Source organism: Calidris pugnax, unplaced genomic scaffold (assembly GCF_001431845.1).
Source record: "Calidris pugnax isolate Ruff unplaced genomic scaffold, ASM143184v1 scaffold18, whole genome shotgun sequence".
Lineage (NCBI taxonomy): Eukaryota > Metazoa > Chordata > Aves > Charadriiformes > Scolopacidae > Calidris > Calidris pugnax.
Genome location: NW_015090812.1, coordinates 12,123,817 through 12,142,566, shown reverse-complemented (window position 1 = coordinate 12,142,566; position 18,750 = coordinate 12,123,817). Strand labels below are relative to the sequence as shown.

The 18,750-nt window shown below is 39.1% G+C and overlaps 1 protein-coding gene across 2 annotated transcripts in view; it reads left to right on the top strand.

Moving 5' to 3' along the window:
• Positions 1–453: 453 nt before the first annotated feature.
• The window catches only part of ADGRL4 (adhesion G protein-coupled receptor L4), an 80,247-nt gene continuing 61,950 nt past the window's right edge, over positions 454–18,750 (top strand). For both annotated transcript variants that reach the window (XM_014939467.1, XM_014939466.1), the window contains exons 1-2: positions 454–1,152; positions 2,642–2,791. In XM_014939467.1, coding sequence (XP_014794953.1) covers positions 1,131–1,152; positions 2,642–2,791 — 172 coding nt within the window. In that variant the 5' untranslated portion in view covers positions 454–1,130. The remainder of the gene's footprint in view (positions 1,153–2,641; positions 2,792–18,750) is intronic.

Sequence of the window (18,750 nt, the reverse complement as noted above, 5' to 3'; positions counted from 1 at the left end):
GCATACATCAATGGTTTAGCTTTGCAATCTTTCAGTATGCGAGACACCATCTCCTGGGAGTTTGGAAGTAACGGTATGCACGTCATCCATAACAAGATTAGAGAAAATATCGCCATGTCCACGCATAATATAAATACATGCTGAAGTCTTGTCGATTAGGATGCTATAACGAGGGTAGAACTGCTCGCACATTTAACACAAAGACATGTCAAACACTTTACTAAATTGTCTGTATTGAATAAGTCCTATTACACAGCACTGTTTCAGTCCCACGAACCCATAGAAACTTCAGCTCCTTTGGCTCCTGAGATTCCCAGCCATACAATTGCCTTCCTGCGTCTTTCCTCCCTGACTATATGTCTTTGTTTTCCTCACAAAGCAGAGTTCAGTGGATTTCCTGTACCTCCTTACAGACCATTACACTTAAAGCAACATTGCTTGACTGCAGTAAGGATCTATCTCAAAACTGAAGAAAGCAGGAGAAAGAAAAACTGCAGTCAGCCAAGACTGTCTCAAAAAAAAAGAAAACAGGTCTTGGGGCTCCTGTATACTCAGCTAAACCAGGAAAAGGTGGAAGGAAGCATGTAGACTGTTACCTCCGAGCTCGTAAACCCTGAGCTAATTGCTAATCTCCTCCACCTTTTCCACACCCTCCCTGATTTGCTCCACCATCCTTCTGCTGCTCTGCTTACTCCTGCCAGCAGGCTGTGGCTTACTCCTTGGATCCTTATCCTTTCCCTGCCCCAGGCACTCTCCTGGGAAGATCCTTTAACCCATGTTCCTCTAACCCACTCACCCCTGAACCTTTTCTGGTATCCCCTGCAAGACCCAAGCTCCTGCTTCTCTTTTACTTTCTTGTTTATTTTCTTCTCATTTAGTCCTTGCTTGCCAGAAGACCAGGTCCTCAGCCCCTCCTGACCTTTCCTGTCCTGCCTGTGACTCTCAGAAGCTTTTGGAAACCGTGAAGCTCAGGACAAAGGGCAGTGTCAGGGCTGCGCCTGCACCAGGACGCTGCTTTCCTGATAGGCATGTATGCTCATTTTGCACATGGTCATACATTTTAAGGCAGGGAGTTTTTTTCTGTGACTCAGGGGCTCTTCACCAGGCACTGCAAAGCAACAGCATCACCAATGAAACTACTTCCATTCCTAGGTAGGTGAAATCTCCTTCCCCAGGGCAAGTGGCAGGTGGGAAGGGAGTGGGGTCTGGTAGGGAGAAATGAGTGTCTTGGAGATAGTGGAAAGCTGTTGGGTACGCAGGATCCGTAGCTTTAATCAATGCTACTGCTGGATTTGGTAATTGCATGGTTAGGATCATTGCAAAACCAAATCCCACAAATGGTAGTCTTTATCTCACTGTGGGTCTTGTTCTGTAAAAAAAACAGAGATGTTGTGGGTTTCTGTGGGTTTGGGTTTTGCTGATTTTTTTTCTCTCTCCATCTGCTTGGAAGATTTTTAGATTTCATATGTTATGAAGAGTAAAATGACAACAGAATCCCAGAGGTTCCTGTTTTAATACCTGGAGGACGGTCTCTGGTCTCCTCTCTCAAAAACAGAGGGAAAATATGAAACTTGGTGATACCTAAATTGATTTGGATTATATATAATTGTTAAAAAAATGTGTGTAACTTTTAGTCTTCTGAATTTTTCATGAAATTTTTATTTGTCCAAGAAAGCAACACCTCGGTGAGATATTCTGAAGCAATGAAACCTGTAATTGTAAGACTAGGCTAGCAAATATCCAGAATAATATTTGGGTAGGGAAAAGCAGAACTACAGGGGACGACAACATCCCAAAGAGTCTTTGTGTTCTGCAACTTGCATTGTGTCTTGCTAAGAATTTATAAAGTACAAAGTAAAAAAACTTACTTTCCCTTCTGAATTAACTGCCTCATTTCTAACCTATTACAGTGTGTATAATTATTCAGTGAGCTGTTAGTTTTCTCAAAAGGAGAGATTCCTTTTTATTTTGTATTGAAAACCATAAGCATTCATACAATGGGAAAGTAGTTATATCATTTAGGAATCATCCAGTGGATCGAAAAAATAATTTTCATAATATGGAAATGATATTTTAAGATATTAACTTTAAACAATTTGCATACATTTTTTAAACCCTAATATCATAATGCTGTAGATACTGTGACATGTAATTTTAATCTTTCAGACCGTACATATGTGCATGGAAATGCTTATAAAAAACCCAATCAGGGGAACGCTCTCTGGTATTTTTCACTTGATACATGTAGGGCAGTTTGGATTACACTCAATACATAATTCAGAGTGCAAATAAATGTTTGTGCTTTACTGGAAAGTACTAGAGAGCTTTGAAAGCCTTTCAAATGTTTTCCCCAGATCACTGAGTAACTTCTATGTTGTTTACCAATTTTATACTCGTTAAGCACAGACATAAGTTCTTAATCTACCGGGTCTGCTGTTTTCTAGCCCCTAGGTAGTTTTACCAAAGAAGTTCCTGTAGTTGATGGCCCTTGCCCTATCCTGCACTATAGCTGAGTCTGTGATGATGTGAAGTTTATTGGAATACACCAATTTTGTGGATACCTCTTACCCAGATCTTGTTTTAGAGCTCAGAATGAAGTTTTTTGATAAAGAAACAAGTCTGATTTTTTCCTTTGTCCCAGTTCTGATTTCCAGTTTGCTGGACTATGGCTGCACTTCTGCAAGCTGCAACATGACATGCCACAAAGATGCCAGGTGTGAAGTTCAGGGTGGAATAACAGGCTGCTATTGCTCCCAAGGATATACGGGAAATGGCATAACGATCTGTGACGGTAAACAGATTTTACTTATATGCATTTCTGTTATGTGCTTGCTTGAAAAACTTACTCAAGAGACCATTAGCTCAAGGGTTCAACTTTGTCACAACACCTTACACTAATATGTTCTCATAGCCAAAAATCTTTAGTGGTTTCTGAGAAATTCTACAACTTCCTCTCAGCCTGGTATTTTAATGCAATATACCATGCATCTCAGTTGAGTATGACCTGTTTCCAGCTTTCCTTTTCCATGAGAGATTCTGATGTATCTTCTCTGATTTAGCTTCAGCAATTTCCCTTGTGACTCAGGACTTCCGAAGCTTGGAGTTGGCATGACTGCCACTTTACAGCCTCACACCTCATCTGCACACACATCACACTAAGGCCACTCTTCCCAACAGCTGATCATGATCAAATAACACAGCTCCTGGGTTACTCTAGAAGACTGAGGAGGTGTGTGTGCCACAGAGACATGTCTCCATGTGAGGCCAATGTTAATTTTTCCACTACAACTGCTTGCAAGGGAAATATGCCAGAAATCCAGTTGAGGGGTCTGCATCTGGATGTCTCTATCTTCCATCCAAAGAAAAGGATATCATTTTTGAGTTGTCCTCCACTATGAATAGCTCTAGTACTTATTTCCACTGTTAGATATAGCTATGCTCAGCTGCAGACAGGCTGAAATCCATATGAATCCTGTCAGTTTTCAGTGTCCTGAGCAGTAGTTATGAACATGAACCATCCATTTGGTCAGGTTTCATGTTTCATGCATCTTGGGAGATTTAGCAGTAGCACAGGTATTTCGGTTTGGTATGAGCAGTCCACTTTTACTTCAGATTTTTATAGCTCATTAACTATGGTGTACTTGGAAATGTGCTTGTTTCAGGAAAGTTTAGAACACAAAGGCTTTTTTCCTTAGAAAGCTGCCTACCTTTTCATAAGCTGGAAATGCTTAGAGAGAAATATAGCTGGCTAGAATAACAAACAATAAGGAATTGCAAAAATCATAGAATAATTTAGTTGGAAGAGACCTCTGGAGGTCATTTGGTCCAGCTTCCCACTTGGAGCAGGTTCAAGTTAGAGAAGGTTGCTCAGGGTCTTGTCCAGCCAAGTTTTGAGTATCTCCAAGGATAAAGACTGCACGCCTCTCTGGCACCCTGTTCCAGTGTCTCACTATCATTTTTTTGAAAATTTTTTTCTGATCTCTAATTGCAGTTTCTCTTGATGCAGTCTGTAACTTTTGCCTCTCATGTGCACTTACCGCTGTACATTTCTAATAATATTTAAGCTTCATCTCCTCTATAAACCCTTATGACCCCCATTAGGTAGTTGTAGACAGCAATATGATTTCCCCTTTGCCTTCTCTTATAAGCCTGAACAAACAGTGTTCTCTCAGCCTCTTCTTTGCATCAAGTGTCATTTTTCTTGAATTTAATGCTAACCTTGCCATAAATATAGGTCAATCATTATTTATCTATTAAGCTGCTCAAATGAAACAAGAAGAAATGGCCTTCACCACAGTAGTATTGTATTTGCACTAATTCAATGTTACTATCATGAGTAAGCTGGTTGATTTGAAAGTTAAGTGCACGTTACATTTGCAGAGTCAAGGGCCTACGCTTGTGAATAGTACAGGAAAAGAAGAAAAACAAGTCAATTTTTAGCAATACTACCCGGAACAAATTAAACCAGCATTTACTTATCTACCACGTTCTGGTATCCACTACATTTTCTGTACTTTTTAGAAAGTTGTGGTTATGATTCATTAAATAAATCTACAGTAAAGATACCTGTTGTTCTTCATTTAAGAACATGATTGATGTTCTTAAATCTATCCATTATATATATACACCCATTATGGCATTATTAAATCCAATTGTAAGAGGATGGATTTATCTTACTTCTATGTATTTTTTTTTCTTATAAAGTATATTTTTCTTACTGTCCTGTTCTCCTGTATTTTCTAGGGAATCCTCCATTCAAAATTCATAAAAACATGTATTGTTAATCTAAACAAAATTCAGTACAGTGAAATATTCACAAATCTTGTGAATCAATCAATGGTTTATTAAGAATTATACTAAGTGTTTGGAAATTTTATTTTAAAGAATGAGTTTCCAATGTCAGTCGAGGCAAACCAGCTACTAGGTGTATTTGTAGTGCTTTGCAGTTAACTGGCAATGGTTTGAAGGAAGCCTCATGTCAGGGGACCAACATTTTCTCTGGTAAAAATACCTCAACAACCACCAAAGTCACTTACCCTCCAGCTAAGCTTGTGTCAGAACTATGTGGCTGTTGGCCCTGAAAGAGAGATGATGTTTCTCTAGGGCAACATGTTACACAGTGCATTATTAATATTGTGCAGTAGTCCTCTAATAGCATAAACAAGTAACCTGAATTTTAATTGGGTAGGCTGTAAAAAGAATTAGAAATATAGGCTAAACCCTATCATAAATAGTTAAAAGCTCTGAAAACATAAAGCAAAGCCTCAGTTGTTTAATGATGTATTAGATCTTGCTGTTCTGTGTGGCGAAAGCGGCAGGTGTATCTGCTGTTCTAGAGATAGCTACCCATTTTTCTTCAGTTAATAACTTAGGCTTTTACAATGATAGTCCAGTCACCTTCAAAGGAGATCATCAATTATGTACTAATACAGGCATTTTCTAAAGAGTATATATGGTACGTTGTGTTTACATATTTGCCCTTTTAGTTATTTAGATAGGTTGTGAGAGTCATAATTACTGTCAACAACATTAATAATTTTGCATAGCGTAGAACCAACTACTTCATTGTGCTTATCCTGTGCTGTCCTGGTAGACAATTAAACCAGAACAGTTCTTGTTTTGAGGTTTTATTCTGGAACAAGCAATTCAAATTTTTCCTCCTTGTAGAAATTTTTAAAAACAAAAAATGCTAGTTTTCACGTTAGTCCTCTTAAGCTTGTATAGTTGGAAAACTGTCCCTTTTTATTTATAGGTACATTCTCATTGTACTTAAAAGGTTTACATTTTTTTCTCTACTTTCACTTGCTTGTAACACCTCTTAAATACTTGTAAAAGTTATTTCTTTGCAAGCTCTGTCTTTTCAATGTGACACTTAGACATTTTCCCTTGAGTTTACTGTGCTGCAAAAGGCAATAATGCCCTGTTACATTTATTTCCTTGCACCATTATTGATGAATCATGAATCACTGATGTAAGCATACCTTAGGAACGGGGTTTGTTAGTTTTTACTTTGCTCCCTTTGCCAGCTGGCGAAGTGACTGCAGAGAGCTCAAGATTATTGGATTTGTTGTGTATAGATAAAGACGTATAGATATGAATTTAATTTCCTGGTGTCAAAGTCATGGCTTTTAAAATAATTATCCTCTTACAATCTTTCCCATAAGATTTCAACCACTTTAAATTAGGTCATGTTTTGGACTTTCTGATGGCATACTTTGGCCAGTCTAACAAAAAACTAATCCTCTTCATAATCCCATTCTCTTCAGTAAGAATATGTGCAGGAATGCACATAGTCAGGAGAATTACTGATTGTAGGAGCTGACTTAATTTATATATTGGAATTATAAGTTACATAGCAATAAATTCCTTCTGCACAGTATCTTCCAGAAAGCCATAAATGAGTCACCTTGTCAAGCTTTACACCTCTGAAGTACAAAATACTATCCCATTCTTCTTGCTGCTTCTTTTGTATTTATATTCCTTGCTTTATGTAGTATAAGATGAGAGAAAATGGTCTCTGAAAATATAACTATTTGCTTTTTAGGACTCCATTCTTGGGCACGTATTTATTCTGAATATAATGCATGAGGCTTTAGCTTCACATTATCATACACCTAATTGAAGTGGCACAGCTAGAGCTCTTGGTGTAAAAATAAAAATATATCCAGAGAAGACTGATTTATAAACAAGTTAACTTCCTCTTGTGCAAAAATGCCATGGATTTTATACAAAGAGCATATATTTGCCACTTGTAAATCCATTTCTTTATATAAAGAGAGTCATGTAAATTAGGTGTTGCTCATAATCCCAGCATTCTTCCAAAAGAAAATTAAAGGAAACAAACAAAATTTCAGATCCTTTAGAGAAGATTGGGGTGGAAGTAAAACTTCATAGAAGCCAGTATTTTATTTTTAAAACAGAGGGAAAAATGAGTTGGCATCATTGATGCTCTCCTAAGCAGCTCTGCTGTTTCAATACTGGCTGCTTCTTGATTGCTGACTGCCAATTTGCTGCTTTGCTGGCACACTGCAGGAAATTAAAGTAAACAGTGTGATCACGGTGTTTACTTTAACTTTGCAAAATACGGAAGGAAAATGAAGCAGTGCTGTTTGTTCCAGGAGGGTAGGCAGGCAAGCAGGAAAAGTCTGAACACAATATCCCTCCCAGATATCCCCACACAATATTCCCTTGTAAATGTCACTTGCAAATTATACTGCAAAAATAATCAGTCTTACTTGTAAAATAGTCACAGCACTTCCAGAAATAGTGAGCAGGGACTCAGACTGTCAGTGAAACTTAGTACTAAAGCAAGGCACTGACTCTCTTTCTGAAGTGCAGTGCAGGAGGATTTGTCATTTTGCAGAAGCAAAAAATACATCAGTGTAAAGTGGTATTTTATATCAAAATACAGAATCTCTGTTAGAACACAGGGCAATTTGTGTAAACTCAGCTGAATCAAATTGAAAGCCTACTCAATATCTGAACGCAAACTTATTTTCTTGTTTTACTGAGGGTCATACAACCAACTCTCTGGCTTTTGCCAGCTGTAAAAAGGAGCTTTCCTGTGAGACAACATCTCCTTGCTCTAAGGTCATGTTGCTGTGTCCCACCATCAACTTCTATTGCAGTCACTGAATCTGTTTTGGTTCACTGATGTCACTGATGCCATTCTGCAGCACGCTATTGGTGTATAGTTTTGAGGGAATTTTTAGCTTTCAAATTTACATGACCCTGTGAAACCACTTTGTATAATCATTTCATTCTATCCCGAAGTGTTCTTCAATAGAAAATGATCTAATCCAAATGCTGGTTCACCAGAGGAGAACTTATTTTTTTTTGTTACCAGCGGGTATACATCACTGGACATCACTTCTGTGTTTACCAAACAGTCTGAAATCACTGATATGGAAGATCCAGTCCACACAATTCCTAAATTCATTTCACTGCTATCAGTTACCACAAGCTATAAAAAGGCAAATTGCAGCTGCTCTAGCATAGCACAGCAGGGGAAAGATATGCCTTAGCCAAAAACAAATAATAGGGCTCAAGAGAGTGGGTGACAGCTTGGAAAACTTGGGCTGTGCTGCACAGGAGGCCAAAGCAGACCACTGATTCCCAGACATGCTCCTCATAGCCTCTTCATGGGTTCCCATGAACCCATATGGATTTTGGGAACCCATAGCCTCTGGGCTCTCACTCTTCCTTACACTTCTTCGCTTCCCTGCCTCCTCCTGTGACTCCCAATCTCTGCTGCTTTGCCTCCAAATTCTGCTGGTTCTTTTACACAGTTCCAGAGTGGAGCATGGTAACACTAGAGCGCAGGCTGTGTGGAAGGACAGAAGTCATCTGAGGATTCAGAATTCTTAATCCAGGTTTGGGTGTCTGGTTTTTTGGTGATCCCAAAAAGTGTTAGGAAGCACCATCCTGTTGTAGGTATTACACTTAATTAAGCACATGTCTTCAGGATTCCTTTCCAGGGGACAGAGGTTTTCTTCCCTTCCATGTCTTCATCAGTCATAAAGTAGCTGAATGTTTTTCACCTGTTCTGAGCTGTGTGATGCTACCCATCTGAGGTTATCCTGATCCCATGTTCTGGATTAAACCTGTAGGCCGATCACGGAATTGAAAAGCCTGGACAAATTAGCCAGGAGGATTTGATATTCTGGTGCATGACAGTCTGCTTGCTTGGGAAAGTGTGGGTGTTAATGTACAGGTTAACCTGCAGGTTCCTGGCCATTCGGAGACCTACAGCTTTATGTGTGACTTTTGCCTTTTCATGTGCAAGATGTTACTCTTTTCTGTGAATTTGGGAAGGGTTTGATGGCTATGATGTATGTAGACAGCTGGGGACTAACCAGCTGTTGCATGGTTGCCTTCCAGTCACAAAGGATGGAGCTATATTTATGTGCCTGAAAATAGACATACCATTGGCTAACATTGCTAGTCAAAACACTTTTTCTAGAGTTGACTTTACTTTTTATAACTGAAATTGCTTGTTGTAACTAGCTACTATTGAAAGTATACTTTAGTTGAAGCTTTTAAGAGTAGATCAGGAGTCTGAAAGGGGAGAGTGTGTTACAACAGTGCCTGGTGATGCATGAGAACATTAGTCAGATGGAAAGAGATGCAGGATGTTTGAAGTCACAGCTCAATTCTGCTGAACAAGACACAGTGGAGGTTGTCTTACTCCAATTGTCTTACCTCTGAAAATGGCTGAGTCCATAAAATTTTCACTAAAAGCCTTTTATGCACTCAAAGTGCCAAATCCAGATTTTTCACTCATACAAAAAAAATCCCTTCTAGTTACTCACTTGAATAAGATAGAGACAAATCTTCAGAGGGTTAACTCTCCTTGCTCCTGCCAGAAAACACGTTTCGCCTGGGCCGGAGTTACAGCCCACCATAAGAATTTTTAAGATTGACCTGACTTTAACAAGCTTTGGATCAAGCCCCTGATAGATTCATTACATTCACGGATTTGACCAAAAAAAAAAGAAAAAAAAAAAAAAAAAAAAAAAAAAAAAAGGTATTTTTTTTTGAGAGTCAAAGGAGGTATAATTGGTAGAGAAAGCAAACGAGCTTTGTCAGTAGGTGATGGGAAGCGACGGCAGCTCCAGGACCGGCGCCGGAGCAGATGTTCTCTACCTGCCTCGTTACTAATTTCAACAAGTGTTCGCCTTCTAGCTGCTGCCAGCAATGGCATGGTTTGTTACCATGAGCAATTTTCGGGTTTAATATTTTTCCTAGAACTTTTTTTTTTTTTTTTTTTTTTTTTTTTTTTTTTTTTTTTCGCCGAATATAAAAAAAAAAAAAAAAAAAAAAAAAAAAAAAAAAAAAAAAAAGGCGGCTCTATCTTTTTTTTCCATGGTCTTTGTTTACATTTTCTTGAAACGGTATTTTGAGCATGACTAAAATACAGTAATGCATTTTTTTAAATGGGCCAGGAAGAAACAAAACTTCCTCTTGTTACATCTTTAATCGTATCCAGTCTCTCTTTTAAATTAGTCCTGTTTGCATCTAAAAAAAGTTTTTAAAATGTGTGTAGATGATGTGGTAGAAAAGAGTTATTTGTCTCTCTCAAAAATGTACCCAAACTTTCAAGCTGATCAGCTGCATATGGATGGTTTCTTACTTGTTTAATTCAAAATGTGTTTTAACCCTTGCCAAATAATGCTAATTTCCTTTCTTGAGAAAATATTCTTTTCATCCTGCTTTATGGTACTAAGAATCAATCAATATGTTACATGTTTAGAGGATGTGGGAAAATTCATTTAAGGAGCTTATTATCTCAGAGTCTGCTTACTTTGTGTTTACCAGAGATTTGACTCACTTCCTGTATCTCTAGCATCTGAAGCAGTCCCCAGAGGTTCAACAGTGAGAATACATTCTTCTCACTTGCTGGTTTGAAGTAAAAGGATGAAAGATATTTGTAGAACATGTATACTCATACATGTATATTAAAAGTACACAATTGTGTACGCAGGGACCTATATATAAGCAGGTATGTGAATAAAAAACAACCTTTTCTATTAAAAAAATCAAAGGAATCTCAAAATTGTTGCTTTTACTTGTTCTGTGGTTGTACAGCTGAAATTAGCTTTTGTTAAGGCAAGACCAGGATTTATTGGAAAGACATTTTTTCCATAAATTCCACTTCCTTGAGACATCTTCTGTACCTAAGTTTGCACTTAGAGCCTGCCACAGCTATCAGCTTCTGTAGCTGCCTTTAGGCTATAAAGTTAGTCTTACCCAAGTAACAAGGAAAGTATCATAAGGAATTATATACATAAGAGATGATGATGTCATTTCTGCGCAGCTACATTGATTTACATATAATATCCCAGCAATCTGGCAAACTCATTTTACTTTTGTTGCTGTTCAGTAACTCATAGACTTCAATAGTAAGAATGTGTTCTATTTAGGATTGGGTTTGCTTTTTGTTTGTTTGTTTTCCTCTTCCAGAATAAACTGGCCAGGAATGGTGAAGTTGTCAGTAATGTCATTTGAAATGTGTAATTTATCTAGGATGATATGCTGGTGCACAATTTTTCTGTGTATGACTGTGAAAAATTGCCGACTGAGCTGTTGGCAGACAGAATATCAAACCCCGCTCAGCCCTGTGTGTATGAGAGAGTTTAAGAAGGTAATTGACACTTTGGGCCTCTATTTGCCAAAGAAAGAGATAATGACGTTCTCCAAGAAGATTAGAATCTAACCAAACATTGTGCTCTAAATATAGAGCACAAAGCCAGGTGGTGTTTGTGAAAATGTTGCTCGGCTGCAGGAGGAGGAGGGGGCTGAAGGACTGCAATTTTGCACTGTATATTTTTTAGGTACACAGATTTAATTTAGAGATTATGGCTTGAAAATGAAATTTACAGTATGTGTGTTTTTCGGCGATAAGAAATTGATTTTGTGACCTTGGTACACACTAATTGAAATATCTGGCACTGTGTTTTGCTGAGGTTAAAGGAAGCCATATATGCCTGGAACTGCATTCTTCTTTCACCTTGAACTGCGCAGTTAATCACAACTGCAATCACTGGCAGGAAGGAAGCTGCTGTTTCACTGTGGTACAAGGAAGCTGAATAATCTCTGTTCATTGTCTAATGGATAGGTTGTTGTGTAATTACTTCGGGCTAAGTTTAGGAGATTCACGATAACTTCAAAATGGAGACTTCTGGTGGAATTAACATTCAAGGAGCACGAGGAGCCAGAGCTTCACCTGCTGCCGTGCAGGGATGGAGCAAGCAGGCAGGTCTGCGAGGCAGAGGAGCGAGGAGTTCTCCTTTGATCTGCCCACCGCAAGCGTGGCTGCTCATTTAGGACTGAGACAGCTCTGTCCTGTGCTTTCTGCTGCTGTGCCAGGAGATGATACAGGGAAAAGGCTGTCTGGTTGTGCTCTGCTGCGTGCTGTTCCAGCGGCAGGGAGGAGAGAGCAGCACATGGGCTGCTTTGCCCTTGGACTGTTATTCCTGTGCATCCTCCCGCTTGAAAGGCCAGTTGTAGCATTTAGGAACAGCAGCTATGCCCCAAGGGACTCAGCTGGTGGGGTTTTGATTTAATATGTCTGCTTTGTTTAACTGGATTTCTGTCTTAGCTTAGACTTGTACAACTGTGACAGTCTAAAGTTGTCTATAAACTAGTGTGGCAGGGTGTCCCATTATTTTGCTTATTACTTAATGTTAGACATTTGTTAGTTTGGCACAGGATCATGTTTTTCAAAAAGGAAAATGAAAGCTCCTGAAAAGCCTTGACAATAAACGGTTATTTGTTCAAAAACAGCCGAGTCCAATCTTTGTTTATGTTAGTAGGCTTCATGTAATGGTGTTGCAATAAAGAAAAATAGCTCTTCAGGATATGCATCGGCTTTTATGTTTTATTTGTAATGAAAGCTATGCACATAGGTGGCAATCTACATAAGTTACAGTGAGGGAGAACATACACATAGATGGTGACTTGCATGCTTATATATTTGATATTTATTTGTGGCAAAGTGTCTGAATCTCAATTTTAAAGAATGTAAAATTAGGTTGAGGTATCACAGTTTTCATTCCCAGAGGTTTACCAAAGGAAGACTAAGAGAAAAGGTGTGTTCACCCTGCACCAGGAGACCACTGCTTCTCTCCAGCCCCATCTGTGCAGAGATGCTGCAGGTCTGTTCCCATGACGGTTGCCCAATCTTCTCACGTTCAATCCCACGTTGAGAGAGAGTCCAGTGATCCTCATTGCCTTCCTAATGTTGTGATGGTTTTTGTGTAGCCCCAAAATTCAAAAGGGCTGAGGGCAGCCCAGCCCTGGCTCCCAGCCTGTGTCAGGAGTGTCATGAGGGGATGGGGAGGTATTGCAGCAAAGATCTCTGCATCACTTGAAGGTCTTTGTCACTGATCTCTGTAACATCAGAGGCCCTAAAAAAATGTCAGAAAAACTCTTTAGGATGTTTGCATGAACTGAAAGAGAAGTTCATCTAAGCTCTGTGGGCCTAACTAGGAGCTTTGAGCCTTGCATTAGTTCTGTGTGCTGATGGGAAAGGAGAAGGTGGAAAATCGTATTAGTGTGGAGGCTTTGCCTTACTTTATGTCTTCAATAAATCATTTTGGTGGGTAGCTTGGTCCTGAGGAAGCTCTACCTTTTCACAATCAGCCTGTAAGAAGTTCAGAAGGGAGATCAGTGGAAGCTGGAGATACTCAAGCAAAGAGGTCTGGGCCCTTTGTATCTATCCAAAACGCTTCATTATTTAGAGCTACAATGAAACATGCATGAATTCATAAATATGACCCACTGTGCAATATAAAAATATCAATATTTCTGTCCCATTGTGTAAGGGATATCTGGTGCATACAGAAAGAATTTCATCTCCTTAACTACCACAGAGAAAATGGGAAAGGCAAATAACCTTCAAAAGTGCATTGACTTGAAAGCAGAGATGAAGAGAAGTTTCTGAAACTTAATACAGCTTTTCTTTCATCTGGACCAATCAAAATAGAAATTCTGTGGGGTAGCAGTTGTAAACAATGCAGAACTGCAATTTGGCTTCTTTTTCAGGGTTGTCATGCAAATCTTGGTACGTTGATTCCACAAAGCTTTCATCATACTCAGCTGCACGGTTAAAATCTAGGAAATTCTTAGTAAAGTTATCTTTAGAAAATGAGGTCATTTCAGGGGTGCACCACAGAGCATCCCTGCTCTCACGGGAGCAGCTAGATACTTATTGCTCTCTGCAACTACCCTAAAGGAGGTTGTAGCAACAGGGGGGGTTGGTGTCTTCTCCCAAGTAACATCCTATGATTCTTGCGATAGGATGCAAGAAAACATCCTCATGTTACACCAGGGGAGGTTTAGATTAGATATTAGGAAAAATTTCTTCACTGAAAGGGTTGTCAAGCATTGGAACATGCTGCCCAGGAAAGCAGTTGAGTCATCACCCTGGAGGTATTTAAAAGATGTGTAGATGTGGCATTTAGGGACATGGTTTAGTGTTGGATTTGGCAGCGCTAGGTTAACAGTTGGGCTCAGTGATCTTAAAAGGCTATTCCAACCTAAACGATTCTATGGTTCTGTATTCTATGATCTACGTGTTTTGGGACACGGTGGGCTACAGAATTGTTGAGCTCTGTTTGTATCATTTTGCACGAGTTCTGAGGCTTAGAGAGATGTCAAAGGAGAGGTTAGGATAATATTTACACAGCTGTGGACTGCAAGGAAAAGAACTGTTAACTGAAGTTTTTGTACACCCTCTTGAATAAGCAGGTAGTATGCTAATGCCACCAAATGCTTCTTGTTGGATGAGAGGTATGTGCTCTGGGTTGTATTCTGTGCTCTCAGAGAAAGCTATTGGCGTTTTTATTAGCTGTAAAGTGCTCTTGAATTATTACTCAAGTTTTGGCCTTAGAGTGATAAACATTCAAACAACTTTTAACCTGACAACGGCACGTTGCCCTCAAGGAATCCCATGCAGACAGCAGCGTTCAAGTTTGAACTTGATATTCAAACTAGTTCTGCAATGTGGACATCTGGTTTTGAGTGCTGCCACAGAAATCCAAGTGCAGGACTATTGCTGCTTTCACTGGCAGTATGGTAAAAATAGTCTCTCGATATACCTGCTGCCTCTGCTCTTGTTGCAGTAGGCAGCGGTAGGAGCATGGATGACTACAGTAATATATTTTATTATAGTTTCCTGCAGAAGGGGTGATGCTGGTCACTTTCCTCCAACAGGGAGGTGACTTGCAATTCACCCTTGCAAGCCACAATGGCTGTAGGACACAAAGCCACAGTTAGGGGTGGATTTTCCAAAGAAATACTTGTTGAGCACTTTTGAACTGTCTGGCTCTATCCTAGGTGCCTAAAGTAGGACTGAGTTGTTTCAAAAGAATAATCCCAGTTGTGGGTGCTGAGCAATTGAAAATCTGTCCCTGAAGTGCTTTTTTTTTTTTTATATATCATCTGTTGGCAGTTTGTGCTTTTGATTGATTTATTACTTTATTTTTAACTGCAAAGACCCTTTAATTAGGGAGGGGAACTATATGAATGAGCTGGAGCTGCTGGTGGTAGCAACTCCTTGCCGTCGGAGATTCGGTAATTAAATAAGTAGATAATATCCTCCTTATTGAGAAGATTTAGAAAATCATAAGGACTTGGCATTATTACAGTGTTTAACATCCGTAAATGGAGGAAAAAAAACCCATAATGGCAATTTTCATTAGCTGCAATGCATGTGGAGGGCTCTTTTTCTTTCTTTGAACAGCCAAACACTAAACAATTCCTAAATCCCTCCTTGTTACTTATGTTTTCTTCCTGGTGGTTAAAAACCCCATAAAGCAGAAATTGAAGACTTGCTATTAAAATACTTGCCGACAGCTCCATTCAAAACATCCTTTCAAATAGTGCTATCATATCATGATTCATCTGCTATTCTGATATAGTTGCTTTAACAACAAGTACCTTCCTTCTTGGTTAGGGCCCATCTCTTTTCTTTGGAAAATTCTTCCTTTAGACACTTTATTGAATCTCTGCTGTAAACAAGTCTTTCTCTGGTGTGATACTGTTTGTGCTACAGAAGGCATATAACCCCCCAAAAAAGCACAGTAAGAGGCTCATTGAGGATGAAAAATGAGAGATGGTCACAGCAAGAGAAAGAAACCCTAGCCTTTTTCACCTCCTCACCTGCAGTATATGGGTGCAAGCGCCCTGTTCAGTTAGCATAACAAGTCGGGGTTTCTGGCTTAGAATAATGACCCTGCATCCCTCTGTACCCAGGGAGGACATGCTGCTTACATGCCCTTCTCTGCACTGACTCTGCCAGGGCCAGATCTTGGTGTAAAGCAGCACAGCTCTATTGATTACAGCAGAGTTATGCAGTTCCCACTAGCTGAAGACCAAACCCAGGAACATCCCAGGGAGATTAAGTTGTCCCCAGTGAAACAGAGTGAATTTCACTCTTGAAGCTCGAAGTTAGAATTATTTACAGTCAGTTTAACAGGACAACAGCTGCTCTTTACCTAGAGATGAGCCAACAGCACTGAAAGAATTTGGATCTGAATTGCAGATGGATGGATTTCAATTTGATTCAAGTAGCTGGACTGCTCGATTCTGTACTGTAAGCTCTCAAAGTCAGAGCTTGAGAGAAAAATCATTAATTTGGAAGCTGATACTCTGAGAGACTTTTATGAAGCAATATATTTTCATAGCAGACACAGATCAATTTAAAAGTAGTAATTAAGGGCCATGTGCTACGTGTTCATGGACAGAAAATGTAGAGAATCCAGCCAGAGCCAGACACTTAACATTCACAGCATTCAGACTAGCACTGAGGATATTGCCTCTGTGGAAAATACTATGGTTCAGAATTAAAGCACTGTGAATTTGTGAGATTATCACAATGCTGTGCAGATACAAAGATGCTGCCAGAAATAAGCTCAACATAACTTTTCTGGGCAAATTTGAGTGTAACTTTTGTACAAATTTTGGTGGAAGAAAAAGTGTCTGCAAATATTCCACAGAAATGATGTGCTCAATTCTTGAGACAAAAAAGAAAATAGTAATAAAACCCATTGAAATTACTTTTTATCATCTTTGAAAGGCATTCCCTAAATTCAAAGTAACTACAGTAGTTTTCATCAAATGAGACTCAGGCCCAGGGACTTTTCCCTTGCCAGTCTTAAGAATTTTATGAGATGTAACATTCCCTTCAAAAATAAAGCATCCACACGCTACTGTTTTATGTCATGCAAGTAATAGCGTTGTACAAACCCAAAATTTATATTTATTTGGATATTACTACAACTAAACTCCTCCTGGAAATTTTTAACCTCACTCCCTTAGTAGTCTCTTTGGGGATACTTATATGAAAAAAATAGTGGCCACTGGCAGTGACAGATATTTCAGCAGGCTGATTCATTTCATCTCTCACGGCAGTCATTGATGGACTCTGCTCTGTGCCATGCTAAGTGTCTGAAATCAGATCCTCAAGCATTCAGGATTTGTACTTGGAGCCAGACGTGGTTTCCACTCTGTTGCTGAAGTCATCCTCTGTTGTATCTTGAAGCAACCTGAAGGCACCTCCATGTGAATTACTTATGCCCTCTCAGGTTGAGTTTTCTCTGGTTTTCTCTATCAGTCTTTACCAGCCAGGAAGGAAAGTACAGAATAATAAAATCTTTAATGGGTGGCTTTATTTTAGCTGATGTGTTAAGGTTTTCTGTGGGAGTGACATTGAAGTGTGATCATCAGCACTACCCTTTAAATTCAGTTGTCTTCCACTAAATATAAAAAACAAATGTTTTTTAAAAAGTTGAAAGTTTTGTATAAATAACCTGATGCGGAATGTTACATTGTAAATGCACATATAGAATCCACATGCAAGGGTAATTTTACTTTGGATTGAACCATGAAAACAATCTGACCTTGAACTTGCATTTCTCTAGCTGCCAGTGTCAAGCAAACTCAAGACATAAAATAGTAGGAAGCCAGCTCAACAATTGCAAGTCTTGTGGAATATTTTGTTTGCTGCAAATATTCAAAAGCCTTTTTATGTTAGATGTTCCTATCTAGTTAGCTTGGATTCATTTTGAGTAATATGTTATCTTACATGACAAAATTTTAATTGAACTGAAGGGTCTCATTAGACCTACAGCCTATTTAGATTTTTCTGCTCCTTGGGCTATAAAGTAGTAGGGAAAGAGTCTTTATAAATCCACACATATACATAGACCATACTGTCTATGTGCCTTTAAAAGTCATTGAAACCATCTCAATTCCTTTAATCTATATAAGAGGCACAAAAATTTAATTCACAAAGTTTAAATCCATATCCGATTCATCATAGGAATGTTCTCTATAAGTGGATAATAAATAAATAAAAATATACCATAGTTAAGCACACTGCACACAGTTTCACTAAAACAGATTAGGACAATGGCATACTTTCACAGGTCTTTTCTATAGCATGTGCAGCGTAGTGCATGAAAAAAATCTTGTTTTTTCATTCCATAATGTGGGATCTATTAAGCAGCTGCTGCAAATAGCTAGAGACTATTTTTTAGCTTTAACACCTCTAAACAGATTCAGTTTGGGGGAGAGCTGAGTTGCCCTTGGAGAGTGAAATTCCTGAAAGACCTCTATGTCAGTTTTCGCTGCTTCTGTTCTCTTCATGTTAATAGCATAAGTAAACAAGGTATGTAAATAAACCAGTGAGATTTTTACCTCTGATTTCTCCTCAGAATAGTGACATAATATAGTGATGTGAAGACAGATGACTTTGTATTACATTGCTATAGGCTACTCTTTTGAATCATAGAATTGGCTAGGTTGGAAGGGACCTTTAAGATCATCTAGTCCAACCATCAACTTAACTCTGATTTAAAAAAAAACAAACCATCACTAAACCATGTCACTAAGCACTATGTCAACAAGTCTTTCGAATACCTCCAGGGATGGTGCCTCAGCCACTTCCCTGGGCAGCCCACTCCAATGTTTAATAACACTTTCAGTGTAAACATTTTTCCTAATATCCAATCTGAACCTCCCCTGGCGCAACTTGAGGCCATTTCCTCTTGTCCTATCACCTGTGACTTGAGAGAAATGACCGACCCCTGCCTATCTACGACCTCCTTTCAGGTAGTTGTAGAGAGTGATAAGGTCTCCCCTAAGCCTCCTAGTCTCCAGGCTGAACAACCCCAGGTCTTGCAACCTCTCCGCATAAGACTTATTCTTCAGACCCCTCACCAGCTTCGTTGCCCTTCTCTGGACCCA